Source organism: Grammomys surdaster, unplaced genomic scaffold (genome assembly GCF_004785775.1).
Source record: "Grammomys surdaster isolate TR1022 unplaced genomic scaffold, NIH_TR_1.0 458, whole genome shotgun sequence".
Lineage (NCBI taxonomy): Eukaryota > Metazoa > Chordata > Mammalia > Rodentia > Muridae > Grammomys > Grammomys surdaster.
The window spans coordinates 11937-39560 of NW_021604877.1; the positions used below are offsets into that span (position 1 = coordinate 11937).

At 42.3% G+C, this 27624-nt stretch overlaps 3 protein-coding genes across 3 annotated transcripts; 1 reads left to right on the forward strand and 2 right to left on the reverse strand.

Annotated features, from left to right (window-relative positions):
* Nucleotides 1–1068: 1068 nt before the first annotated feature.
* Nucleotides 1069–10100, forward strand: Trim21 (tripartite motif containing 21). Its single transcript, XM_028781552.1, has 7 exons — nt 1069–1155; nt 2464–2895; nt 3281–3376; nt 4533–4763; nt 6386–6408; nt 7004–7104; nt 7397–10100. Exons 2-7 carry the CDS (start codon nt 2476–2478, stop codon nt 7939–7941), a joined length of 1416 nt encoding a protein of 471 aa, XP_028637385.1. The 5' UTR covers nt 1069–1155; nt 2464–2475; the 3' UTR covers nt 7942–10100.
* A 766-nt stretch (nt 10101–10866) lies between these two features.
* Nucleotides 10867–11817, reverse strand: LOC114632932 (olfactory receptor 52B4-like). Its single transcript, XM_028781553.1, has one exon. The coding sequence runs from the start codon at nt 11815–11817 to the stop codon at nt 10867–10869; it is 951 nt and encodes a 316-aa protein (XP_028637386.1).
* Nucleotides 11818–25252: 13435 nt separating this feature from the next.
* On the reverse strand, nt 25253–26197 carry LOC114632904 (olfactory receptor 52B4-like). The gene has a single exon (XM_028781492.1). The coding sequence runs from the start codon at nt 26195–26197 to the stop codon at nt 25253–25255; it is 945 nt and encodes a 314-aa protein (XP_028637325.1).
* Nucleotides 26198–27624: the final 1427 nt, after the last annotated feature.

Sequence of the window (27624 nt, forward strand, 5' to 3'; positions counted from 1 at the left end):
CAGACAATTACCAAGGTGGGAGCTAAGACAACTATTAGTCGTTCTGTGAGCACATTATAGAGTATATATCAACACAACCCTAGGGTGTATATTAATCTCTATATCCTGTGTGTAAACTGAAACAGATAGAGCGTCATCTAGTGGTAAATAGCAAAATAGACTTTGAATCTACCTCTGCCTTATTTTGGGACCTATTTCTTTGCCTGCAGGAAATAGCGACAGATCTTCAGTAGTATGAAGCAAAGTCATTTTCTGGTGTTTACAGATATCTTCGTCCTTTCAGATGCTTGACTCTGTTTTTCATTCTGCTTTCTAGGACTGTCGTATTCCTGGAATCAAGTCCCAGTACAACAGCACAACCTAGAAAGTAGACTTTGCCCGGTGGCCTTTCACTGAGAAAGATCTTTTAAACAGGACTGGAAATTTCAAAGCACGGAATGTTTACTAAATATAATAGCAAGGAAAAGTCAACTGATGATTTTAGCACAAGTTATAATACATTCGGTGTCCACAAGTCTCAACTCCCTTCATTGGTACAACACATACCTTGATATCATAAACAATACATTTCTTACCCCAGACTATTTGAAAAGAGGGGAGCAAAATCGGAAGAAAGATAGAGTGACGGTAAATGTATATGCTTCAAGGGCACTGTATAATTAATATATGCTAATAAAATCAGTGACGGGATCTTTCATTCGGATTTTAAAGAACTATCAGTCTTGAGGGAAGCTATCCCTCCCTGTAGAAAACAGAGTGACTCCTCTCCCATTCAGACCTCTTCTCCCATATGCTCCCAGGTGTGAAGTGAAGACCAGTGTCAAAGACAGTAGATCGATATCCTGTAGATTACATTCTGTTAAAGGGGAAAAGGAGGCCTTAGAGAGATCGCACCCAGGAGGACAGGTTCTGAGTTTTTCTCTGCCTGTGGCCAAGAGTCCGTTTCTGGCATCTCTGACCTCTCTCCTCCCACTCTCCGCCCAGTCTCCGCCCTCCTTCCCTCCAACCCTTGCCACTCAACTCCCCGCTCCTCCCCTTGCTCCTCCCGCTTCCTTCTAGACTAGCCTCTGAGAGGAAACTGAAAGTGAAATTTAGACAGAAGGCTTTCAAAAGCGAAGCTGAAAGCGCGTAGCGGAAGCTGAGGACCCTAGTAAGGTGAGTGAGGCTGGGACCCCTGGCCGGCCTAGGTGGCTCTTTCCCCCGCCCCAGATTCAAGGAGCCTCTTCCCGTCAGCGCCCCACACGCTGAATTTGTGAGCCCACCTGCTGCTTCCTTCAGCAGAGTTCTCTAGTCCCAGTCCTGCCTAGCTGTCCATGCCAGCCTGTGGATGCTGATCTCTGAAAGTGACTTTCCTAGTTCCCTGGAAGGTGCCTTAGCTGAGACAACTGTCCTAGTAAAGGCTGAAGAAGCAGGGCGGGACATGACCTAGGCCAGAGGGGAGCTCAGGGAAACCCTACTCCTTGAAAATCCCTGCTTGAGGAGAGTGCTAGCTAGCCATTTGGAAATTTCTATGGGTTTCAGATCCACAGCGCCCTAAACCAAGTTGAGACAAGTACTAGATTTGGAGTAGCTTAGAACAGAGCCCAGGGAGTGCTTCCCACAAATGTCCATGGATGAGCACACGTACATATTATGTATATAGACATTTATATAGGGGAACGTATGGGCATGCCTACATTGATGCATTTGTGCGCAAGTATAGCTTGCATATATGAACATATCAGGGTAAATAAAAACATCAATGTATATATGTACATACATACATACACACACACAAGCAAGCCTAATAACTGGGAAATCTACTCTTAGGTGATGTACTCAGGGTAATGATGACATCTTGAAGTATGCTTACATCAACATGAGTGGGTCACTAATGACACACCTAGGTTGTACAGTTATCGCCTGTTGCACAATCACGGTATCTGCAGCCCGTCATATTTGACAAAATGACACATGTGATGTGTAGCTGCGTAAACCTTGACTCCTAACACCTGACCCCTGTAGTTATTGCCAAGATGAATGAAGACTGGTATGAGCATATAGCACCTGGCTGGAATCTGGAGGGTCCGTGGTAAACACAGTAAATGGTCTTTACTACCATGACTAACGTCTCTATGCAGTGAAGGCGTGAGATGAGAGAAAGGATGTGGGAGACGTCTGGACACGGAGGGTTAAAGCAGGATGGGTGGGATGATAGTGGAGCTGTTAGCAACGTTATCCCTGCCAGTTTTCTCTGTCTCTTCTGGAAACCCTGTTTCCCCTTCTGCCTGGTCGTCTCGGTGGGTGAGCCTGGAGGAGAGGCTCCTGCTGTTCAGGTTGATGCCCTCGTCTTCTGCTTTTCCCTCCCGTGTCATTACATGTCCCCCTTTATACTATTTTGGGGAGTTTGGGGTTTGCCTTGCTTTTGCTTTTGTCCTGCAAACTCTCTTTTTATCTCTTCCCCCCTCCCCCTCATCCCTCAAGATTCCGCTGCAGATGTCACCCTCTACAACCTCAAAAATGTCTCTGGAAAAGATGTGGGAAGATGTCACCTGTTCCATCTGTCTGGATCCCATGGTGGAGCCTATGAGTATCGAATGTGGCCATTGCTTTTGCAAAGAATGCATTTCTAAGGTTGGGGAAAATGGGGGCAGTTCATGTCCCCAGTGCAGGAAACACTTTATGCTAAGAAACCTCAGGCCCAATTGGCATATAGCCAACATGGTGGAAAATCTTAAACAAGTGGCCCAGAATACCAAGAAGGGCACCCAGGAAATGCACTGCACAAAGCATGGAGAGACACTTCACCTGTTCTGTGAGGAGGATGGGCAGGCCCTTTGCTGGGTGTGTGCCCAGTCTGGGAAACACCGGGACCACACCAAGGTTCCTATTGAAGAAGCCGCTAAGATATACCAGGTGAGGCCTTAGCACAGAGACACACTAAAGAAGATGGCCCATGGAGAGTGCTTTGTTCCCCAGAGTGGTGGCTGAGAAGTAGGGGAATGGAGGGATACTTTCTTCCTTCATTGAGAGGAACTTGTGTATGGAATACAGCTTTATTTCTCAGCAGCAGAGGCTATGCCATGGGAAATGCGACATGCATCGACATGCATCGACATGCATCGACATGCATCGTGCTTTCTCGAGGCTTCCAGGTGCATTAGAAATTCAATGGCACAGATCCAGTTACCCCTCTGGTGTAGCTCTGTTTTTGTAAGACATACTAGGTTTCTTCCCAAGTCTTTCCATCTGCCTCCTCCACGTCTCTAGCTGGGAACTAACCTGCTATCTTTTTCTACAGGAGAAGATCCACTTGGCTTTAGAAAAACTGAGAAAAGGGAAAGAGTTGGCCGAGAAGTTGGAAATGAATCTTGCAATGCAAAGAACAGACTGGAAGGCAAGAGCTGTAGGCTGGGCTGTGTCCCAGGTCTTGACCTCAAGCAAGCCTTAACCATGACTGTGCTATCCAAGGGGTGATAGAGTTATATAGGTCACTCTCCAAGAACCATCCGAATTCTGTCTCCAGATAAAGAGGCATTGAAAGAAAGGAAGGAAGAGGGGAGAAGGAAAGAGGGATGGAAGGGAGGGAAGGATGAAGGAAGAAGGAAAAATGGAAGAGAAGGAAGGAGGGAGGGAGAGAGAGGGAAAGAAAGAAGCTTAAAATCAGATGAGATTTCCCCCAATCTGTCACAAAGATAAAGAATTACTGGAGAGCCGGGCAGTGGTGGCGCACGCCTTTAATCCCAGCACTTGGAAGGCAGAGGCAGGTGGATTCCTGAGTTCAAGGCCAGCCTGGTCTACAGAGTGAGTTCCAGGACAGCCAGGACTACACAGAGAAACCTTGTCTCGAAAAACCAAAAAAAAAAAAGAATTACTGGAGAAAGTTTGTTACATCATTCCTTCTGACCCTATCTCGGGATAAGAGAGTCAACACTAGTCTCATGGGTCTGCAGTAGGAAGCCCACCTGACCTAGTGGCTACTTGATGATGAGCAAGTTATTGGTCCGAAGCCTGATAGCGATTGAGAATTTGCTGGTAGAAAATGAAATACATCTAAAACTGGCAAGGAATGCAAGAGGCTCACAGCCAGTCACAGACCTCAAATGAGTAGCAAGAGGCTCACAGCCAATCACAGACCTCAAATGAGTAGCAAGAGGCTCACAGCCAGTCACAGACCTCAAATGAGTAGCAAGAGGCTCACAGCCAGTCACAGACCTCAAATGAGTAGCAAAGACTTGACCCTCCCATCAAGGCAAAGACTGTTTTCCTGGGGCCACTGTTTTCCATCCAGGGCTTAAAAAGAGTGCATCATTGGGTATGGGAACAGGTTTTACACCCTATAACTTGCTGATATAGAAAGGCAAAGGGACTCACATGGGCATTAGTGGCTTTTGGAAGAAAGGTTGAGAAAGTATCTGGTGCCGGAAGCTTGCAGGGGTGAGGGTGTGAATGTGTGTGGGGTGGGGTGGGTGTTTAAGGAACAGAAACACCTTCACCACCAAAGATTAGGAAATTTTTACTGAAAAACTCTTATCTTCCCTTTGCCACCACAGAGGACCGTTGACACACAGAAGTCGAGGATTCACGCAGAGTTCGTACATCAGAATAGCTTGCTGGCTCAGGAGGAACAGAGGCAGCTGCAGAGGCTGGAGAAAGACGAAAGGGAGCACCTGAGACTCCTGGGAGAGAAGGAGGCAAAGCTGGCTGAGAAGAACCAGGCCCTGCAGGAGCTGATCTCAGAACTGGAGAGGAGGAGCCGGGGTTCAGAGCTAGAGCGACTTCAGGTGCGACCCCTGCGCAGGCTCAAGGAGTAACTTGGAAAAGCCAGCGCTATGTGGAACCGCTCTTAAAACAAGTGCTGCTTTAATTTTTAGGGTATTTTTAAATAAGCTGAAATGTGGACCCTCGAGTGGGTGGCTTCCATTCCAGAACTACAGGGCACAGACACAAGAGAAAGTACTCCATGTCGCAACCAATAGCTAGATATTCCTAGGAGATGCCCACCGCAGCAGGTGCCAGGTGTGGGAACCGTATGTCACCAAGGTACATAGTATCACATACCTTAAATGATGTTTTTAAAAAGAATTAAAAAAGGAAATCCATTCGAGTGCTTAGACAAGCAGCCATAAGAATGGTTTAAAAAAAATGCAGCTTATAAAACTGACCTGTGTCGTTTCTCTCCAAAATGATAGGTCATGGAAATAAACTTTTTCTTTTCCATGCTCAGTTTCTCCATTTATGAAGCCACAGAGGGAGTGGGATCCGGAAGGGTGTCCCTAACACCAGTCAGAGCTGTTGTATATTCATACTTTATGTGTTTCTGTCAACTACCTACATGATTTTTAACATGTTCTGCTTCTACAGGTCTCACTCCTTTCCCAAAGTAAATAATGTTTTCCAAAGCATAGGAACTAAAAGTCATGTATTGGTACTACTATTCTCTTTTCTAATTTTTCCCTTAATGATGATAGTTCAGGTTCCTAAACCGCACACCAGTGGCTTGCCAGGGCTCAGGTTAGTGCTGCTGTGATCCCATTTCACTGAAGAGAAAACATTAATGGACTTAGTGGGAGAGTCCCGCTAACTTACATCAGTTTATCTAAGTAGTAAGAGGCAGAAATTAAGATGACAGATTGTGTTTTAAAGTCAGTGCATACTCTAAAGCCATCTTGCATCCCGCCTTGGTATGTTAGCCTGGCGTTAGAACACTGTCAATCACATGATCTCTAGGTGTCTTTTCTCATACCTCTGTCACTGTCCCTCAGTCAGGTACATACAGACATTTCTTCCTGATTTGTACAGAAAGTTGATCATATTGGTTTGGCTTGGCAGGCTTTCTCTTGCCTGTCACTGAACTTGGCTTTCTGGTGCCTTTTTACAGAGCCTAGAGGCTGCCAGTTCAAACATTATGGCTGTCACACCCTGGGAATGAATATTCTCACTTGAGCTCACTCTAAATAGTGAAGAGAATTAGCCACAACACAGAACAACTAGCCCTTCCTTCACAAATAGCTCAAGCCCATAACTAGCAAGGAGCCTCTCTGGACATCTGCCTCTGGGGTTCAGTCGGGTTGTGTTGTTTATTTTCCTCTTCTACTGGCTCCATAGCCAGGCCCTCTTCTCCAGGAACCTAGCCCTTGTAATGTGCTTTCTCTGTCAGTCTTTAAATCCCTGGTTATATCCTGGCTAAAGGTCATAGCCATGTTGGCTTCCTAGATATTCTGTGAGCCATCACATGTCATTTCTGCTAAGGGCTTGTCAGAGTAGTCTGTGGGGACTTGGCTCAGGGGGATGGTGCAGAACAGAGCCCAGGGGAAACACGGATGATGTCACATGGCCCCAGGAGTGGCATCTCAGTGGTCAATCAGAAACTCCAGAATTGACTGTCTGTCTCTTCTCTCCTCAGGAGGTGAGGATCGTCCTGGAAAGGTAAGAAGAGGTTTCCTCGGTTAGAAAAGGGAACTGGAAGCATGTATGCATAGAAATGGCTATTGACTTAGACACACATGCACCGGGGGTTTTCTTGTGCATCCCTAGTCTCAAAACCTTGTCCGCTCTAAAACATTCTCTACCCTCAAGTGGCTAACAGACATCTCACTTGATGAATTGCCCAATATAGTTAACAAATGTCACCTTCATACATTAAAAGTATGAAAGTAACAGGTACTCTGAGTCTGCTAGGACTCTCATAAGTAATGAGTGAAACCCACAGCATGGCCAAGACTCCTCCAAGTTCTTCACAGAAGTGCCTCAGCCTGTTAGATAGCTCCCTGTAAAATTACATAGAATCCACATGGCCATGACGTCAGGCTCTGGAAAGAAATGGATATTTATTTGAGATTCCTAGAACTTGGAACTCCTAGATCAAAACTGGTTTTTTTTTTCCTTTCACATGGACATTGAATGCATGAGTATCTGTACATTTCTATTGAATTTAATTATCAGAGTCATCTGTGGAGGAGATCATTAAGGCCTGAGGTAGAAGATAGGAGTAGGAAGTAAGATTCTCAAACTCCTTCCCTAGGAGTGTATCCTGGAACCTGGACACATTAGAAGTTGACTCCCCAGACCTGACAAGCACATGCCGTGTGCCAGGGCGGAAGAAGATGCTGAGGACGTGTTGGGGTGAGGTGAATTCTAGGAATTGTGGCCTGGACAGAAAGGGCTAATGAGAGTATGGAGTGGGTGGTCACGGGGAGCCCAGGGTGGTAATGTGTGGCAGAGGTGCAGGTGGAGCAGAGAACGTAGGTGAGGTTTCCTCACACATCAGAGGAAGGGCCAGAGTTACTGTGAGTCATTTCCTCAGATGATGAGGTTCAGGGTCACCATTCACCTTTGAGTTTACATGAATCCCCTCACTACAGGCAAAGTTGCTGGCCTCATCCATCAAGTCTTACCTATGATCTTCTTTCTGCAGTTCATATTACTCTGGATCGCAATACCGCCAACTCATGGCTCATCATCTCAAAGGATCGGAGACAAGTGAGGATGGGAGACATTCATCAGAATGTGTCTGAAAATGATGAGAGGTTTAATCATTTCCCCATGGTTCTAGGTGCCCAGAGATTCTCCTCTGGGAAAATGTACTGGGAGGTAGATGTAACCCGAAAGTCAGCCTGGGATCTGGGGGTTTGCAGAGAGTCTGTACAGAGGAAAGGGCAGTTTTCACTCAGTCCTGAGAATGGCTTCTGGACCATTTGGCTATGGCAAAAAGACAACTATGAGGCTGGTACTAGTCCTCAAACCCCCCTACACATTCAGGTACCTCCGTGCCAAATTGGGGTCTTTGTGGACTATGAGGCTGGCATTGTCTCCTTCTACAACATAACTGACCACGGCTCCCTCATCTACACCTTCTCGGACTGTGCTTTTGCCGGACCTCTGAGACCCTTCTTCAGTGTCGGTTTCAATGATGATGGGGGGAATGCAGGGCCCCTAAAGCTCTGTCCACTAAAGATGTGATAGTCAGGAGCCAGTGCCTACTGACAGCACTTCCCGGACACTTACCTCCTCCTTATCCTGGTCATGATCCAATGACTTAACTACTGAGGACAATTCTGGATACTGCTACTCACTTCCTGTTGGTGTTCTTTAGCCATGAACTTTGTCATTCTGACTCATCTAGTTGGAACTGCCCTAAATCCTCATCTCTTTAAAAGAGTCAGGGTCCCAGAATGAAAGAGTCAGCTGGACATAACTAAAAGTCAATGTCTGCTGACCTTCAGCATCATTATACCCGACAGATTCCTCAATGATTCCTCAGTGAAACAGACTCCTCTCAGTGGTCCCAAACTCATCTAGCTCAGACAAAAACACATTTCTGCCTCCTTTCTGTGACTTCCTTTGTTTTCTCTATCTTTGGTTGTTACCTTTGGCCAGATACCTATCTATTCCTATGTCATCTGTTGCTTGCAGAAGGACTTCCTAAAAATTGTGCTTGGTCTGTCCTATTCAATTCTTGATAGTAAACTCAAAATATTTGTCATTAACCTTGTACATCTTTTGGGTTGGTTTGGTTTTTTTGTTTATTTGTTATGGGAGGGCTTTGGGGGTTTTATTGTTGTTTGTTTGTTTGTTTGTTTGTTTTCCCTCCCTGGAATGCTCTATGCACTTCTTCTGTAGACTCAGGTCAAGAATATTTTCCAGGGTAAGAAACGAAAGCCAGGATAAAGTAATGAAAGTGGTTCAGACAAGAGCAGAATGTAACACTGACAGTATACTCAATATCCCCAGTGATAGCCAAAGTCTAGGTGCCATGGTGGTCTAGTCAGTGAGTCCCTGCTGTTGACTCTCACAAGAACAGCTGCACTCAGCCACTGCCTGCTGTCAGTTTGCAGATATGCTGTTCCCTTGTTCCATTGCCTTGAAGAAAGTGAAATTAGTAGCTGAACTAGTACACAAATATTTTGAGGGCTTCAAAAATGTTGTCAGCAGAGTTAGGAGAAAGTTTGGATAAATGGTCAATTATGAAAATCCAGGATGGTTTCTATGAGGACAACATCACTAGAGCTAAAGATACATTAGCAAAGTCAATTAATGGCTCAGCTAGTAGGCTGAATGAGACTCACGTATGTCCAGTAAAAAAAACTAAGCGTTAACTTTTAAATTGATCTTTCTTCTTTGTTTTGTCTTGGAGTTAACACTGTAAATAATAATTTGTACCTTTTGATTTTCACACTGGTGGAAGGAAACTATTACAAGAAACTTGCAGTTTCTCACATTCTGAACACCATGCTGTACCAGATTATCTCACTACCTGGAGCTGTATGTTACATTGCTAATAAACCCCTTGTTCTCTACTGAAAGGAATTACAAGGTTTCGTACTATTTCAGCTTTCACCCCCATAGTCAATAACAAGTGGTCTGGATACAAGTCTCTTTGTCACATAAAAGTTACCTTGAGAAAGATCTCCAAGTACTGATTCCAATTCTGATTAATATTGATAATATTAATAAGGTCAAATAAAGCCTATTGATTTTCCTGAGCTGCTTTCATTCTACTACCACCTTCCAAATTAACAGACACAAAGTATTAAAGAAACATTATTATCTGTGCTGTCTTTAGCCGGACAGACTCTGAGCATGGAGAAAGATGGGCACAGGGTCCCTCTCCTGGCTAAGGAGTTTTTGACAAATTGCTGGGAGAAGGAGAATTAGCTGTCTTTCAGGGTGTGGACTCTGGGGGGGGCAAATCACCCCCAATGAAAGCCACGTCTCCAGGAGTGTATGGGCAGCATAAACAGTGATTGGTGGGTTACTTTTAAAGAGTAAGAGGAGGAACGATACAAATTTGGTAGGATAGGAAATGGCATGGATTTGGGACGTGTGAGGAAGGGGGATAAATATGATCAAAATACATTGAAATTCTCAATTTTAAAATGAGTTTAGAAAGAAAGTATTGTATCAAAATTTCAAAGACGCTAAGAAAAAAGTTTTAAAATATAACTATAATTTGTTTTGCATTATATGTAACAAATTTCCTGTTTATATGTCAGTCATGCTGTGGCTAATGATAAACATGCAATCAGGGCACAATCAAGAAATATGAAGATTATGGCAAACCTCCGTATTTGACTCAAACTAAACTGATGTTTTGACAATAAACATTTATTAACCTGTAATGTTCACAATGGTTTAATTCAGTTCTTAATCAGATCTACAAAGACTTCTATAAAATCCAATGACTAATAAACAAGAGGAATGCATCCATCACATTGCAAAAATGAATAATAGCAGTAAGCCTGATAGTTTTATCCATATAAGATATTCATAGAGTCTGCTTCCCATCTAAGGTGCATGGACATGTCCTCACCCCACTCTGTTCACACAGAATGGCTTTCTGTTGCATCAAATTTCTTTTTTGTTGTTGTTTTTTGTTTTGTTGTTTTTCGAGACAGGGTTTCTCTGTGGAGCCTGGGCTGTCCTGCAACTCACTCTGTAGACCAGGCTGGCCTCGAACTCAGAAATCCACCTGCCTCTGCCTCCCAAGTGCTGGGATTAAAGGCGTGCGCCATCACTGCCCGGCCATCAAATTTCATATTATGTAAAATTTCTAACTCAAATGTGCTTTTGATTAAATATATGTACACCATTACATTAATTCAGATTCAGTGTGGGCATTTTCATTGTAATGCATTAGTAAAAATCATTGTAAGTAAAACTTTCTTGTTTTTTAGTTAGTTTGGTGTGGAAATCCCTCTTTTAAAGGTGTCCTAAGAATATTCTAAGTAGAGTTTCTGTGGAAATAAGTAAGTTCTCCAAGGTTCAACACATTGCTATCATCATCACCATCATCATCGCTGCCATCACTATCATAATCAACAAAGTCAGGATTCAATCCTGATCCAAAAGTCCATGCTTCCTAAGCACTATACTTGTTAATCAAACTCAGCATAGTTTCCACTGTGAAGACAAAGTACTTAGTACACGCTCACGAATCTGTCTGGTTTTGATCCCATAGATGATGGGATTCAGCATGGGAGGGGCCAGCATGCAGACATTGGCCAGTAGGATGTGGGTGTGGAGAGGAACGTGGTGCCCAAACCTCTGGGTGATTATGGTAAAAATGCCAGGCAGGTAAAACATGGAAATAACCCCAAGGTGGGATCCACATGTGCCCAGGGCCTTTTGCCGGGCTCCTCTGGAAGGGAGGTGGAAGACTGCGTGAAGAATGAGACCGTAGGAGACCAAGATGAGCAAAGCATCGAGCACTACGGTAGAGAGAAGGACAGACAAGCCGTACCAAACATTGACGCGAATATCAGCACAGGCAAACCTCGCAACAGCCATGTGTTCACAGTAGGTGTGCGGCAGCACATTGCTATGGCAGAAAGGCAGGCGTTTCACCAGGAACACGTCCGGGAGGATCACACAGAAACTTCTCAGGACCACAGCCAACCCGATCCTAACAATTACCACATGACCGAGCACTGTGCTGTAGTGCAGTGGGTCACAGATGGCCACATAGCGGTCAAATGCCATGGCCAGCAAAATCCCCGACTCAGCAATGAAGGTAGCATGGATGAAGAAGATTTGAGTGACACAACCATCGAGGGAAATCGCTCCGGCACGAAACCAAAATACGGCCAGAGCCTTGGGCACAGTGGTAGTAGACAGGATGAGGTCAGCCGCAGCCAGCATGCAGAGGAAGAGGTACATGGGCTCATGGAGACTGCGTTCAGTGATGATTACAAGGATGAGAATGATGTTTCCAAAGAGTGCCACCAGGTAGGAAATGAAGAAGGGGAGAGAGATCCACAAGTGCTGCTCTTCCAGGCCAGGGATGCCCAACAGAATGAAGACAGAATGGCTGGTTCCTGTGTAGTTAAAAGTTGCCATGCCCAGGCCAGGTCATTTGTACATTGGAGTATAGGATATGACAGTCAGTTCCCTCTTCCAAAAAAGCTGAATGGGGTTGAGGGGGAGAGAACGGGACATTTTCACTGGATAGAGTAGCAAAAAGCATTCTGGTCAGCAATTGTGGCAACCCCATAACAGGTCTCTTGGTGAGGTGATGCAGACAAATCCTTGGCATTCTATCTACTATATAAACAACAATAAGTTGCTGCCTTGCCCTAGGTTCCTCTAATCATTTGAATCTGAGGGAAAGATGGGGTGCATCGTCTTTAAGACAGACCATCCCACTCTAGAAGGCCACAGCTCTGAGGTGTGGATTTTTCTAAATAGTTACAAGCTGTGAAAAGCAAATTGGAGTATTGCTTCTCAAACGTCGTAACAAAGTTGCCTATCAGCTTAACTGGCACACTGGGCACCAGCTTTGCTCAAGGGATGGGTATTTGAGGAACAGACAAAAAGCAAGTACAGTATCTATTTACATAAAATAAGCAATGTAAAAGGAAAGGCCTAACCTGTGAAGCTTTGGGGGTAGGGAGGAGTTCAGAAAATGCTTTCTAGAAGAGCTTCATGACCTTAGTCTTGAAGACTAAGTAAGGGCTTGCCAAGTAAAGAAGCATGATAACAGAGGAACATGAGCCACATTGAAGACATCTCAAAGGACTCAGGGGTTAGAGGAAATAGGAGCCATGTCGCTGAAGGGCTAGCATTCAGCTCCAGACTTTAGAATGTCTACTGAAGTAGAAGAAGCCACTGAAGACTCATTACTGGGGGCGAGGAAGGAAGTTGCATGGAGAGGAACACTGAAAGAGCTTTTGAAAATGGAACTGAGAGTTCAGGGAAGATATTAAGGGAGCATATTGCACGCTATTGCCTGAGACCTCTACTTTGACTTTGGACATCTATAAAGGCCAGGTAGCTGCACGGTGGTGCATACATGAGTTATCAGACTTGTTTCCTAAACACTGACATCCTATTTACACACCTTTATTTCCACCATCGCCAGCCTCACTTCTTGCAAATGCAGACCCCTCTCTTTTTATCGCACCATGCTGTTAGAAATCAATGCCAGGGTATTGTGCACACTAGGCAAGTACTCTACTACTGAGCCACAGCCTGGCAACATCTAACTTGTCCTTGTTTCTTGAGAGCTACATGTGATGGTGGTGGTGGTGGTGGTGGTGGTGGTGGTGGTGGTGGTGATGGTACATATGTTCTAAGCAGGTACTTTACCATTGAGCTAAATGCCCAGTTTCTCAATATTTCAACAGTTATTAAAATTCCTGCAGAGGAATTTTTATCATTTCGTAGTCAGTCAACACTGCCCATCTAAGCTCTCTGTCTCCTGACTTCTTTGAGATGTAAGAATTCTACCGCTGAAGCATCAGTTCCCACCCTACCCACCACTGCCCTCCTTGGCACACTGACTTGAACCTTTGTTTCTCCCTATCATCTCTTGTAGTTTCTATGTCTGAGCTGATGGACTGGATAAGGAATGGTGGATACAGGTGCATTTTAAGTAGCTCTGGCTTGCAGTGCTGTATCAGATGCATAGAGAAGAGAAGGTGTAGTGAGCAGGGATCAGTTATGGCTGTGCTCAGTCAGGGCTTTGTGTCTCAATCACCACAGCTAAGGTAACAGTGGTAGCCTTCCCATTTTACTTATAGGAGAACAAACACAGCAAGCGTCTCCAGGTTGTCCAAATGGTAGCCTGAAATCTGGATCCCCAAAACAGACTTGAATCCATTCCTGTCTGTCCTACTCCACCCCGCCTCAATTTATCAGACAATTACAAGGTTCAGACTCCTTGTTCAAGGAGGAAGCTAGCGTTAGAGGCCTCACCTTTACCCTCCTTTGGTACCTACAAGTCGATTTATATACAGTCATCTGTCCCCTCTTCCTCCTCTGCAAGGCTGAACCTTCCATATGTAGGCTGGCCCTTTCATTAGCCCTCCACGTTAATCCATCACTAGTGGTTTCCTCTTCTCCCTCTCTGGTGACTGATCCAGCTGTGTACACACGTTTCAATGTCTCATCTCCTTCCCATTTCACAAAAGCGAGGTTTGTCCTCTGCTGCCCATCTCCCTCCTCACAGTCACACACTGCCATCTCCCTGGAGCTGTAACTGCCCTGCATCTCATTCTACAGAATCATCCACTGTGTCATGATTGCCAAACCTACTGTCACCTTTCATTTATGTTTATCTGTAATCTCCAAATACTCATACTTCTTAATTTTATAATAGTAATCATTGAATGCCTGAATATTAAATATATTCTTATTTCTAATCCTTACACCAAATACATGAAATTGAAGCTATCACAAATTTGTACAAGTAACTAACAGTTAAATAAATTTTTTTCAAACAATTAGTAACCTAATATCCAAGTTTAGGTAGCATCAAGCTTCCTTTAATTTTAAAAACCTCCATTGGGCCATCAAGATGACTCAGCATATAAAAGACGCCAAACTTGATGGCATGACTTCGGTTTCTAGAATCCACATAGTGGAAAGAACTGACTCCAACAAGTTGTTCTATAACCTCTTCATGTCATGGCATATACATAACTACACACACATGCAAGCCAAATAAATAAAGAGCATGTGATACAAATATTTCAAAAACCTTCATTCCTTCATGATGATCACCCAAACCATCTTTCAAGGCCTCCATCCCACCCCCACCAATTCGAATTGTGCTACAACTTCAGAGATGTGTCTGACAGTGATAGTGGGAAAGTAATGTGAGCATTGGATTCAGGCTGTCTATGCTGTGTTCAGTTCCTTCCCTGCCAGCTGCACACACACATGCACATGCACACACGTACACTCACACACACACATACACAGGCACACATGCACACACACATATAGTTTCACCACATTCATTCCTATAGTCACCATCATACATGTTCCCTCACAAACGTTCTGATCAAGCAGTGACACTGACACATTTTCACAGTTCACACCAGTAGCCCTTCCCTATGACACTACACAAGCACAGTCAGGCTTCCCCAAACTTATACATGTCACCATTAGCTGTGTAAACTGACTCTTACACACATCATAAGTTACCTGTGTGATGGTTTACATGAGTCATATCAGCCCATCCTCACCCAGCATTCTGGCTTCTTTCTAAACACAGAGCATCCTCTGGAAACTGAGGGTTGGAGCTACTCCCTTACCCCTGCCTCCAACCTCCCTGTCCTCTTACATTTACCTGAAAAGAGAGCTCTCGAAACAGGTAACTCCTATGGCAACATAGCTGCTTCTCTAGTTCATTTTGAACTTCATAAGCTTGAGTCAGACACTAAAAATGTAAGTACTTGGAGGATTGACAGTTCAAAGCCAGCTTGGGTGACAGGAACAGAGCTTGTCTAAAAACACAAAAACAAAGTCAAAATTGTAAATGCTGGCTGGGAAGTTATTCCAGGGGTCAACAAACTGCAGGCTTGGGCCAAGTCTTGCCTGCCTTCTGCTCTTAAAAGTAAAGTTATATTGAACATAGCCATCTGATCCATTTACATGTTATCTACCTCGTCTTTAAACCATTCTATTTGTTTATTTAAAAGACCATGAGTGAGGAATGTAATGTGTAATGTGTAATCACAAACTACATCACAATCATAAGACCAAAGGCATCCTCTTTCTCCTAGCACTGCATAAAAATACAGCCCGTAACTCTCCACCCATACTCAGACAGGAAACTCTAAGTAACTCAGTGGGTCACAAACAAAATGAAGGCATGACAGTAAAAAGGAGGCCTGCAAAGAAAGGCATCACTGGGAGAAAGGGGAGGTGAGGGCAAATGGCAGAAATGGCTAACATTCATTATTTAACTGAGACTACCAGGAAATAATTTTAAATGTTTTAAAAATGTAGTTAATCTTCCTTTTTTATGGCAGCTTTTTGTAGTGTAGAATTTACTAATTCATAGGGGAAACTAAAAGTTCTGGGCCATTACAGAACAAACCTCCAAGCCCACTACTCGAGGAAAACCTTGTATATGTTATTATTTATCTAGACTTTAGAATGGCGCTCTCCAGAGTCACAAAAGAAATGAGTTCAGAAGTCAAGAAGCAGTTGCCTCATCTCTTGCTCCACTCTTGTTCCCACTAAGCCTCAAAACTTGTGCAAGGGCAGCTGGACTGACCTCTGGCTGTTCTCAGTCGGATAATTCCAAACGCAAACTTCGCCGGATGACCAAACGACTGAGGCAGCCGTCACTTTGCCTCCCCACCTCCCTCATCTTCACACTCACACTCTCACAGCTCATGCCGCGGGCAGAGGACACAGAAGCACCAGGCTCTGATGATTAATACCAACACACGTCTCTCCTCATCACAACTGCCAGGCTCCGCCTGCAGTCACGCTCCGTCTTCATCCCAGTGTCCACATCGCAGAAGACTCAACCATGGCCAGTATACCACTGTGTGGGAGGATCTGAAGAACAAAGTCTTCTTTCTCTGAGCATCCCCAGGGACCATGAGCGAACCCATATGACTTTCTTCTCCCCTAGGATCTCCTCTACAGCAGGAATATAACTAGAAAGCCCTTAACTCTTTCATGACGTGGATGCTGGGAGCCCCTTGTGAAGAGCATGTTTGAGAGCTGCCATGAGGTTGGATGAGAGAATTTAGTGGGGTCAGTGTAAGATCAGAGGACAGGAACTTAGCCAGAAACCTTCTGAAGGGCCCAAACTTCATCCCTCATGACCCTCTTAGAACCTGACTTATAAAAGACAAAGAAACACTTTAACTATTGGAATCTTATTTATCTTTTCAAACATTTGTTTGTTTGTTTGTTTGTTTGACCCAGTCAAACAACATTGACTTAGTGCTATGTTTGCAGTCTCATAACAAAATGTCAAAGTCAAGTCCATTTAAAGTATATTTACGTCGGGCGGTGGTGGCGCACACTTTAATCCCAGCACTTGGGAGGCAGAGGCAGGCGGATTTCTGTGTTCGAGGCCAGCCTGGTCTACAGAGTGAGTTCCAGGACAGCCAGGGCTACACAGAGAAACCCTGTCTCGAAAAACCAAAAAAAATAATAATAATAATAAAGTATATTTACACTGTTGTGTTTGTATCTAATGGCAGTATCTAGCGATTATCAATAAGACATTTCCATTGATAACTCTCCCAGCTCTTTCTCTGCTATTTTTGGGCTCTCACATTGTACACTGTCTACCCAGCATGATCTGACTGTTTGTGGTAATAAATGTCAACCACGCAGCCTCTTTATTTTTTCTGCTTTAGGAAACCATGTTTATTTTTTTCTAGAAATTGTTGTGTAGTGTTAAGGTGTGGAGCATGATGCTGTGGGACATAGAGTCAACGGCACTATAGGGAAGAAAATGAATATCCTTCATCTCACTTTTGTTGTTTTGTGTCAGGAATAGGAAAACCCACTGGTATATCAAGAAACTAAAATACAGCACAATTCACCACATGGTTCTGTTACAGCTGCATCTGCCTCCAGATTAGCACAACACCACACAAAGAGTCAGTATTCTATAATATTTCTTGGAAAAAATGGGTAACTGAATATTCTGCTCTGTTGGCCTGCCATGATGTATCTTTTAATTGTTTTTACTTTTGAGGTTATAATATAATTACATCATTTCTCCATTACCTTTCCTCCATCCAACCCGTCTCATATTACCCTCTTTGCTTTCGATGCTCCTACTCCTGAATATTTACATAGCTTCTGGTTTATTCTGCTAGCAGTATTTTCTGATAAATATATCTACATAGAAATTTTAATTTTTAGCTTTTTTGTGACACACAATTCCTTTGGGAGTGTGTGTGTGTGTGTGTGTGTGTGTGTGTGTGTGTGTTATATAACGTGTGTATATTGTGGGCATGCATGTCAAGGAGCATGTGTGCAAGTCAGAAATCAATTTTCATAATTTAATTATCTTCTTCCGGTGAGGGATCAAATTCTTTGTACTCACTGACCAGTCACCAGGTCAACATACTAATCCCTACGTGTCTTCTGAATTATTTGAGTTAAATATGTGCTGCTCCCTCGAATACTTGGGCACAGGGGAAAAGTTCCTGAACAGAACTCCAATGGCATATGCTCTAAGATCAAGAATTGACAAATGGGACTTCATAAAATTGCAAAGTTTCTGTAAGGCAAAGGACACTGTCAATAGGACAAAACGACAACCAACAAATTGGGAAAAGATCTTTACCAATCCTTCATCTGATAGAGGGCTAATATCCAATATATACAAAGAACTCAAGAAATTAGACTCCAAGCCGGGCGGTGGTGGCGCACGCCTTTAATCCCAGCACTTGGGAGGCAGAGGCAGGCGGATTTCTGAGTTCGAGGCCAGCCTGGTCTACAGAGTGAGTTCCAGGACAGCCAGGGCTACACAGAGAAACTCTGTCTCGAAAAACCAAACCAAAAAAAAAAAAAAGAAAGAAATTAGACTCCAGAAAACCAAATTACCCTATTAAAAAATGGGGTATAGAGCTTAACAAAGAATTTTCAACGGAAGAAACTCGAATGGCCGAGAAGCACCTGAAGAAATGTTCAGCATCCTTAGTCGTCAGGGAAATGCAAATCAAAACAACCCTGAGATTCCATCTCACACCAGTCAGAATGGCTAAGATTAAAAACTCAGGTGATAGTAGATGCTGGCGAGGGTGTGGAGAAAGAGGAACACTCCTCCATTGTTGGTGGGACTGCAAGATGGTGCAACCACTTTGGAAATCAGTCTGGCGGTTCCTCAGAAAATTGGACATAGCATTACCCGAGGATCCAGCTATACCACTCCTAGGCATATACCCAGAAGATGCTCGAACATATAATAAGGACATATGCTCAACTATGTTCATAGCAGCCTTATTTATAATAGCCAGGAGCTGGAAAGAACCCAGATGTCCTTCAACTGAGGAATGGATTAAAAAAATGTGGTATATTTACACAATGGAGTATTACTCAGCTATTAAAAACAATGGATTCAAGAAATTCCTAGGTAAATGGATGGAACTAGAAATTATCATCCTGAGTGAGGTAAGCCAATCACAAAAGAACACACATGGTATTCACTCACTGATTATTGGATATTAGCCCAGAACCTTGAAATGTCCAAGATGCAACTCACAGGCCACATGAAGCTCATAAAGAAGGAAGACCAAGTGGGGGTGATTCGGTCCTTCCTAGAAGGAGCAACAAAATACTCAAGGGAGCAAATATGGAGACAAAATGAGGGACAGAAACTGAAGGAGGGGCCATCTGAAGACCACTCCACCTGAGTATCTATCCCATGTGCAGTCACCAAAGGTAGATGCTGATGTGGAAGTCAGGAAGTGCATGCTGATAAGAGCCTGATATGGATGTCTCCTCAGAGGTCTTCAAGAGTCTGACATCCAGAGGCAGATGCTCACAACTAGCCATTGAACTGATCATGGGGTTCTCAGTGGAGGAGTTAGAGTGAAGACTGAAGTAGCTGAAAGGATTTGCAGCACCACGAGGAGAGCAACAATACCAACCAACCACAGCTCCCAGGGTCTAAACCACCAGCCTGGGAGCACTTAAGGGAGGGATCCAGGGCTTTAGTTGAATATGTAAGAGTGGAGGGCCCTGCTGGGCATAGGTGGAAGAAGAGAACCTTGACCTCATGAAGGCTGGATGCCCCAGGGGGTGGGAATTTTGAGGGTGGGGAGGTGGGAGTGGGGGGGTAGATAGAGGTTACATCCACAGAGAAGAAGGAGGAGGGGTGAGGGGATTGGGGGTTCCTGGGTGGGTGGGGGATGGGGTAAAGGGACAACATATGAAATGTAAATAAAACATCCAATAAAAAAATTTAAAAAAAAAACATGTGATGCTCCAAGAGAAAACTCTAACAGAAGTCTCTTCACTTCCATGTGCTTTTTCTTATTACTATTAGAAATTTTCACATTTTAATACTTTCTAGAAATCTTTTTTAAGTAAATAAAAAAATTCCCATTGGAAATCTACTCCATCCCCAGCACTCACTTCCAAATGCAGGAGTGGAGAAGACAAATAACCTCATGAAATTTATGTCAGAGTGAAATGCAGTCAACAAAGAAAACCTGCAAATAAAAACCATCTACTCAAGTCTTCATCTGTGGATGTTGCAATTTATTTAAACTGGTGAGATTTACTGATGCTGTCGGGCTTGTTTCCAGATTCGTACTTACTGGACTCTCTTGTAGAAACTGCTGCTCATCTGGAACTGTATCGTCTAACTTCTTCTCCTCGATGCTGGCACAGACCTGCTAGATTCCTTCACAAGCACATGCAAGATGCTGGCACCTTGGATAAACAGTTCAATGTCCATGTAGAAAACTAATTCCTGTCTCCTTTCTTTTTCCCCAAAACTTACTGACTTATAAATGCATGTATGTGCTTTGAAATAACAACCATAATAAAGCTAATAAAAACATGCATTACCTTATATAATTCCTCTGGGTTTGGTTTTGTGAAGAGATCTACATCTTAGCAAATTTCAAGTGTCCTTGTGACACATCCCTGAACATTAGTTTTCCAAAACACCCATATCTCATAACTAAGATGTTGAGTCCCTGGAACACCTCCCCAGTTCCCCTTCCCTCTCCCTGGACAACCACCATTCTATTCCCTGCTTTTGAGAACCCGGCTACTTTAAATTCCACAGGCGTTTGTCACGCATCATGTTTTCTTCCTGCATCTGGCTTATTTCACCTACCATGGTACCTTTAGGTTTGTGCATGCTGCTGCAAAGGACAGAAGTTCCTTGTTTTTAAGGCTGAGTAATATGCTTTTTATGTGTATACACACATTTCTTTTATCCATTCCCCGCTGTCCATACTCTCAATTGTTTCCTCTTCAGCTCTGTTTCTCTCCGCTCTATTCTAGTTATTCATTCCCATAATCTTTTCACCTATATATTTCCAGATTCACTAATTTCTAACATCTACTGTCTAGTCACAATTTGGTTGCCCACATATTGGCCAGCTACACATATTACGTTAACCCCAACAAGATTGTATTCCATTAACATCACATAACATTTCCTTCCTAAGTTACCAGCCCACTCTGTGTGATTTATATTCTGTTTAGTGATTTATAATTTTTAAGACTATTTCTATTTGTCTTTGACATTCTCATATGTGTATATGATGTATCTTTATCATCTCCACTTCAATTGTCTCCTCACAGTAGGCCTTAGACTGCCCCAAACATGTCCCCTTCTTTTTTTGTACATAACCTTCTAAATCAATTATTGCCTCATGGATGTGGGGACTACCAAAGTTAGGGACTATGGACAACATACTTGTGTCCACACAAACGAAAGAAAATTTACTCCCCCTCCTTCAGCAGCCATCAACTGTCACGAGCTCCTCAGCTAGAGAAGGACCCCTAAGGACTCATCCTCATCCATGCTGGATGCTGTCTGCCTTAATCTTTACAGGGCTTGTGCAGGTAACTGCAGTTACTACGTTTTCACCAGTATGTTGTTATTTATATTCTTCCATTTAGTCTTGGAAGACATTCACCATTATAATTTTCTCTTAAACATGATCAAATCCATTAAGCTTTCTCTTCCATTTTCTGACCAATCTCACATTAATAAGAAACCAGTTAACTCTCAAATTCATGGAGATCAGAATACTATAAATAAAATTACTGTCTACCTAGACTATCAACAAAGCTTAGCAATGGAAACTATGGCTTTATTACTAATAATATAGCAGTATTAATTACCAGTCTGAATAAACGTACCACACCAATGCAGGATGTTTATAGAAGACAAAACCAGAGAAGGAGGGAATAAAAGTACATGCAAATGTCCTTCTTTCTGCAGATTTTTTCTGTAAAAGGAATCACTTATTCTTGCTAGCCTATATGAAAGACACACAATCCAGGTATTCTATTTACAAGCTGTAAGCCTAGATTGGGCAGCTTTTAGAGGCATTTTAACTTCCATCCTATCCATATGTCCCTCATTGCTTGCTGTTTCTCCTGGCTACATGCTCATGGTCCATCTCCTCTCATGGTGGCTTCCTCTTCTCTCTGTATCCTTTCTTCTCTCCCCTCTTGTCTCTACCTAGGACCCCCAGCCAGGCAACTGAAAACCTACCTTCCTCTATCTACTTCCCAATCATAGGCTTTAGCTTTTATTGACCAATTAACTTGAGGGGCTAGGTTTCATAGCATCACTCTGTGTACCTGAGCATCTCCTCATTGGACAACTAGCTTTTTGGAAACAATATTTAACATTTGAATACATAGCAGCACCAGTCCAACTGCAGCATTTTTCTGTGAAGATAAATTAAATTTTATCAAATTTTAAATTCAATCATTGAGTAAAAAAATAAAATTCAATGTCTTAGTTGACCAGTTTATTAGACAGAGACAAAGATTATTAGTAAAAGTCGACCACAAGTTAGGAAAATGTTTCCCAATGTTATTAGAAGAAACACAAAAATAATAAAGAGATTAAGAGTCTTAGAGGTTAGAGGCAGAAGACAGAGATCCAAAATAAGAAACAGAGAAGTTAGTGGAATCAGCCCAGTTGTCCGTCAACAAATGATGAATAAAGAAATGTGCTGTATATATACACACATCATTTCATTCAACCATAAAAGGATGAAATCGTTTAATGTGCAGAGAAATGAATACAACTGAGGCTATCATATTAGGCAAACTAAGTCAGATTTAAAAAGACAAATGTCTCCTTCTCTCTCATCTGTGAATCGTAGATTTTAGATGTATAGAATCAGATCTATGTGACGTATATGGCTATGTATGTATATGACATGAAAGTCAGTAAGAATAAGTGAACGTAGAGCTCGTGGGAGGGGCAAAAAGAAGGAATCTGAGGGGATGGTGAGTACAGTGAAAAATACCTGACATACGTGAATGAAGATGCCCATGGAACCTACCACTGTGTTCAGTGAATACATGACAGCTAATCCACGTAAGACAAACTCAAAAAAAAAAAAAAGCTATTTTGATGAAGTTATTACAGACAACTGCAACTGAGAGAAATCTTTCCCTTCTTTCATCCGTGACTAAAAAGATTGTGTATTTTTTATAGGTTTAGTCTGCCTGTTCCGGAACTCCCCCTATGAGACATGAGGAGATGGCACTATACTTCATATGTAGCAAGTTTCATACTACAGGATATTGCAGGAGGGAGCTTGTATCCCATGCCCAAAAGGATGCAACTGAAAAAGGGGTTAAACAAGCAGAGAGACAGACTCAGATTATCAATTATGCATCGGCTTTCTTTGTTTTCCTAACATTTATTTGTTAATGTCTTATTTTGAAAAAAAATAGATCTAAAAAGAAAACGATGAAAATCAAGAAGAATATCTAAGTGAATAATAACAAAATTTTAGATTGAAGAAAATATTCTAAGATTACGTGGGAATTAAAAGGCAGCCTGAAGGCATATGGTGATTGCTAGAGGCTGTGAAGGAGTGGGTGAGGAGGAAGGAGCTGGCCAGTGCGTGCCCTATCCATGGGCTGAAACATCATGTTGAACACCATTAAAATGTGTGGTAAGTGTTAATACAACAAAAAGGATGATAATATGAATAATTTATGTTCATAAATTTAACAGTTTAAATGTCAGGACCAGTTCTTTGAAAATCACAAACTCAAACATGAACTAAGAAAAATTAATTATTTTAATGTCTTTTAAATATGAAAAAATAATTTGTACTTTACAGCTACCAGGAAAGTATATTTTAAGTTCAGAGAGTTTAACTGGAAATTTTTATGAAACAACTAAAAAAGAATTAATAATAAATATATAGAGTTTCAGATAGTATACACTAACAATACCCATAGACATTGATATTGTATGCATGAGAGTAAGTCCACGTAGCTTTACTGAGAAGAGTAGGTAGGATAAATCTAACTGACTCATATGCATAGTAAGAAGTATATTTAGAAAATATCATTAATCATTATGTCTATAAGAAAGAGTAGATGATTTTTACAATGAATTTTCTGTTATGTTTCCTGACATGGGAAAGTGATAATTTTCCAGAAAGAAAGAAGGTTTGTCAATGCTGTCACTACTTCATGTTACGATGTAGAGTATGATTGACTGTCAAATTGTTGGCTGACCTGTGTAGATGTTGTCTTCCTGACCTGGGATCCAAGGATCTGAAAGAATGGGGCAGATCTAATGTTGTAAACAACATTTCTTCAGGTTTGGTGTGCTTTTATACACGACTGCAACAATAAAAGTAGTGATCCAAGGGAAGATTGATTGAGTTTAGAAAAAACACATAAATAAATGCCAGTAAGTACATATATAATATTAACAGAGTAGCCTTTCCCAGAACTTTCTCAGGACAGACCATTTTAAATGCAATTGTCTGGAATGTACTATAGATTATATTTAGAAAAGCACAAAAGCACAAAAAGGCTATATTCAGACTCAGAGTACACTCCCGAGATTGGATTCTATAGCTATGATCTGACATCCAATAAGAATAAATATCTCATATAAATTGAATGTAAATGTTTGTCACAGGAGACACAAAAGCACATCCAAGAACAGTTCAGGGAACAAGATGCACCTGAGGTGAAAGGCACTCTGCCATTTTTCCTCAAGCCTCTCTCACAGGTTGCTAAGGCATTCTTCAGCTTGAGTCATTCTTTTGACTGTGTTCCTACAGTTGACCACTGAATACATTATCCCAGTAGCATACATTGTCATTGATATAGGGGAAAAGTATGACAGCAGTGTGTCACAAAGAGTGGAGAAGACAGAAAACAAATAATAAAGATGCAACTTTTTCAAGACATTTTGCTGTGATGGGGCAAGAACAAGAGGGGAAGCAAGATGGAGAGTAAGGAAAAACAGAGTAAGTGAGTGGATAGGGAATGATGCAGAGACAAGAGACAGACAGAGAGATACACAGAGACAGAAAGACTGACTGTGCTATTGTATTGGGGTTCCATAGATTTTTATCTTCTCTTGAGTCCTTCTTTTGAATAATAATATATATGGAGATTAAATGAGCCTGAGAGAAATAAAAATTTATATTAGAGGGGAAGAGGAGGAAAACATATAGAGGAATGTTCAACATAGAAAAAGAATGGAAATTAATTTGGTACACAATAAATCCAGCAGTCAGATACAGCTCTCTGTTAAAATACATATCTATAGGTTATGAACTAGAATTTGGATTTAAAAGATGAATATATTTCTCAGACTCTGAATGTGAAAAGTTACTGATCCCCAAGTACACCAATCTCATTACTGACCTGAGACCTTGAAATCATATCAAAACTTCCCTAACGGAATTTATTCAGAAAGAGAGCTAGTCAAATAAATTGAGTGCTTCATTGTCCCTCACCTAACTCTAATGCTGCTAGAGTTTCCCCTGCATGTGACTAGAGTGTTGAGAATGCAGTACTTTAGTTTCTGTTCTGAAAGTCATATTACTTTCAGAAACAAGATATGAGTCACTTGGTCTCGGATTTGTTTGGTCTTGACTCCATAGATGATGGGATTCAACATTGGTGGAGCCAGAATGCAGATATTAGCAAGTAGGACATGGATACCAGTTGATATCTGATATCCAAACTGATGGGTGAGGGTTGAGAAAATCCCAGGCCCATAGAAGAGGATGATGACGCAGACATGGGATCCACATGTATTAAGAGCTTTGTGGCGAGCATCCTGGGAAGGCATAAGGAAGATGGCACGGAGAATCAGCACATAGGAAATAAAAATCAACACAACATCTAAAGTTACTGTTGACATTAAAACAAAAAATCCATACCAGATATTCATTTGGAGGTCATTACATGCAAACTTGGACACGCCAGTGTGCTCACAAGCTGTATGTGGAAGAATGTTGGTTCTGCAAAAAATTAGTCTTTTCAGGAGAAATATTATAGGGAAAATTGTACCAAAGCTTCTCAGAAAGATGGCCACTCCGATTTTCCCAATCAGGGAGTTTGTGAGGATGGTGGTGTACCTCAGGGGGTAGCAAATGGCAAGGTAGCGGTCAAATGCCATCACCAGCAAGATCCCCGACTCAGAGATGAAGGTGGAGTGGATGAAGAAGAGCTGAGTGATACAGCGATCCAGGGAGATCTCCCCAGCCTGAAACCAGAAGATGGACAAGGCCTGGGGAACTGTGGATGTGGAGAGCACAATGTCTGCCCCCGCCAGCATGCAGAGGAAGAGGTACATGGGTCCACGGAGACTGGGCCTTGTGAGGATGATGAAGATGAGCAGGCTGTTCCCAAGCAGGGCAGTGACATAGGAAATGAAGAAGGGGATGGAAATCCACATGTGCTGCTCCTCTAGGCCAGGGATGCCCAGCAAGCGGAAGACTGTGTGACTTACAGCAGTGTGGTTTAAGGTAGTCATACCCAGAAAACCCTGCAGATATCAAACCTCCAATTATAAAGCTGGAAGAAAATATGTATTTTTCGCGCTATGACTGGGAGCTTTGGTTGTGTTCCACACCTTCCATCTTCTTTGAATATGTAAACAGGAAACACACAAAGGTGAGAGATGATCTATGCTCCAATAAGTGACACCCACACAGAACTATCTCCAATTAATCAAAAATGAGAGGCATCATTCTACACACCTCAGTCACAAAGAGCCAAACACACACAGGAAGAGTCGTTTATGCCTGGGTAGCTTGACCTTGAATGTTAGCAAGGAATCATAAAGTGAGAAATAAAAGAGAAGAGAAGCAGCATAAGCTAGCACAGAGCAAATAGACAATGGTTCTGAAACGTTCCCAGTCCAAAGTAGCCGGTGTGGAGAGGAGACGGCTGTATGGCAGATGTTTTTCCTTTCAGTAAAGATGTTTGAGTGTTCCTCAACTCTTAATCTTTACAAACATCTCAAAGCCATAGTTATAGTGACTGATCAACACACACACATTGTGGGTGTGTTTTCTAGAACACTGACTACAGATATGGGACCCCAAAAGTCCAGTAATATTCTGGAAATACAACGTGCACAGAGGAATCAACCGCATTTAGTAAGCATCACTTGACCCCAGGGTTGCACATTTTTGTATTCTTCATGCGGGGAGCGGACATCCAAGGGGTTCTCCCTGCTTTGTACTTAGAGACTCACTTACCACACGTCACAGTTAAGCAACTGACACAGTGAAATTGAAAGTCCTCTGACCTCACCGCTTTGTTCATTTATCAAGACAGACAGGAGACCTTTTTTTTTGACTTTTTTCTTTTTTTATTTTTGAGCTTATAATAATTACAGCATTTCCCCCTTCTCCCCTCCAGACTCTCTCAAATACCCCTCCTTCTTGCTTTCAAATTCATAGAATCTTTTTTCATTAATTTCTATTACATGCATATATGTTTTTAAGGATAGCCTACTCAGTCTGTATAATGTTACTTGTATGTATGTTTTCAGGACTATTTGATTTTGAATAACCAACTGATGTGTGCTTCCCTGGGGAAGATTATTTCTCCTGCTCTCTGTATTCCTTAGTCAACTGTAGTTTTTGTGGACAAGAGACTCCTAAGAAGAAGTGGTGGTCTGGCCCATGTGCCTGAGATGAGGTTTTCTATGTTCATCCAAGGGAATCAAACCTCTAATGACCCAAATTAAAAAGACAATCATTATTTCAGGCATGGAGGGGATTAAAGATTTTTACTATTTGCTAACAGTCAATTTCATCATTCTCCAGCATATTGTTCTCTGTTCATTAGTTTAATCTTTCAGCAAGCATATTTTGAGCCCTGACTTCTTGTTGCTTTGTTTTCTGTTTTGTTTTGTTTTGTTTTGTTTTGTTTTGTTTTGTTTTGTTTTGT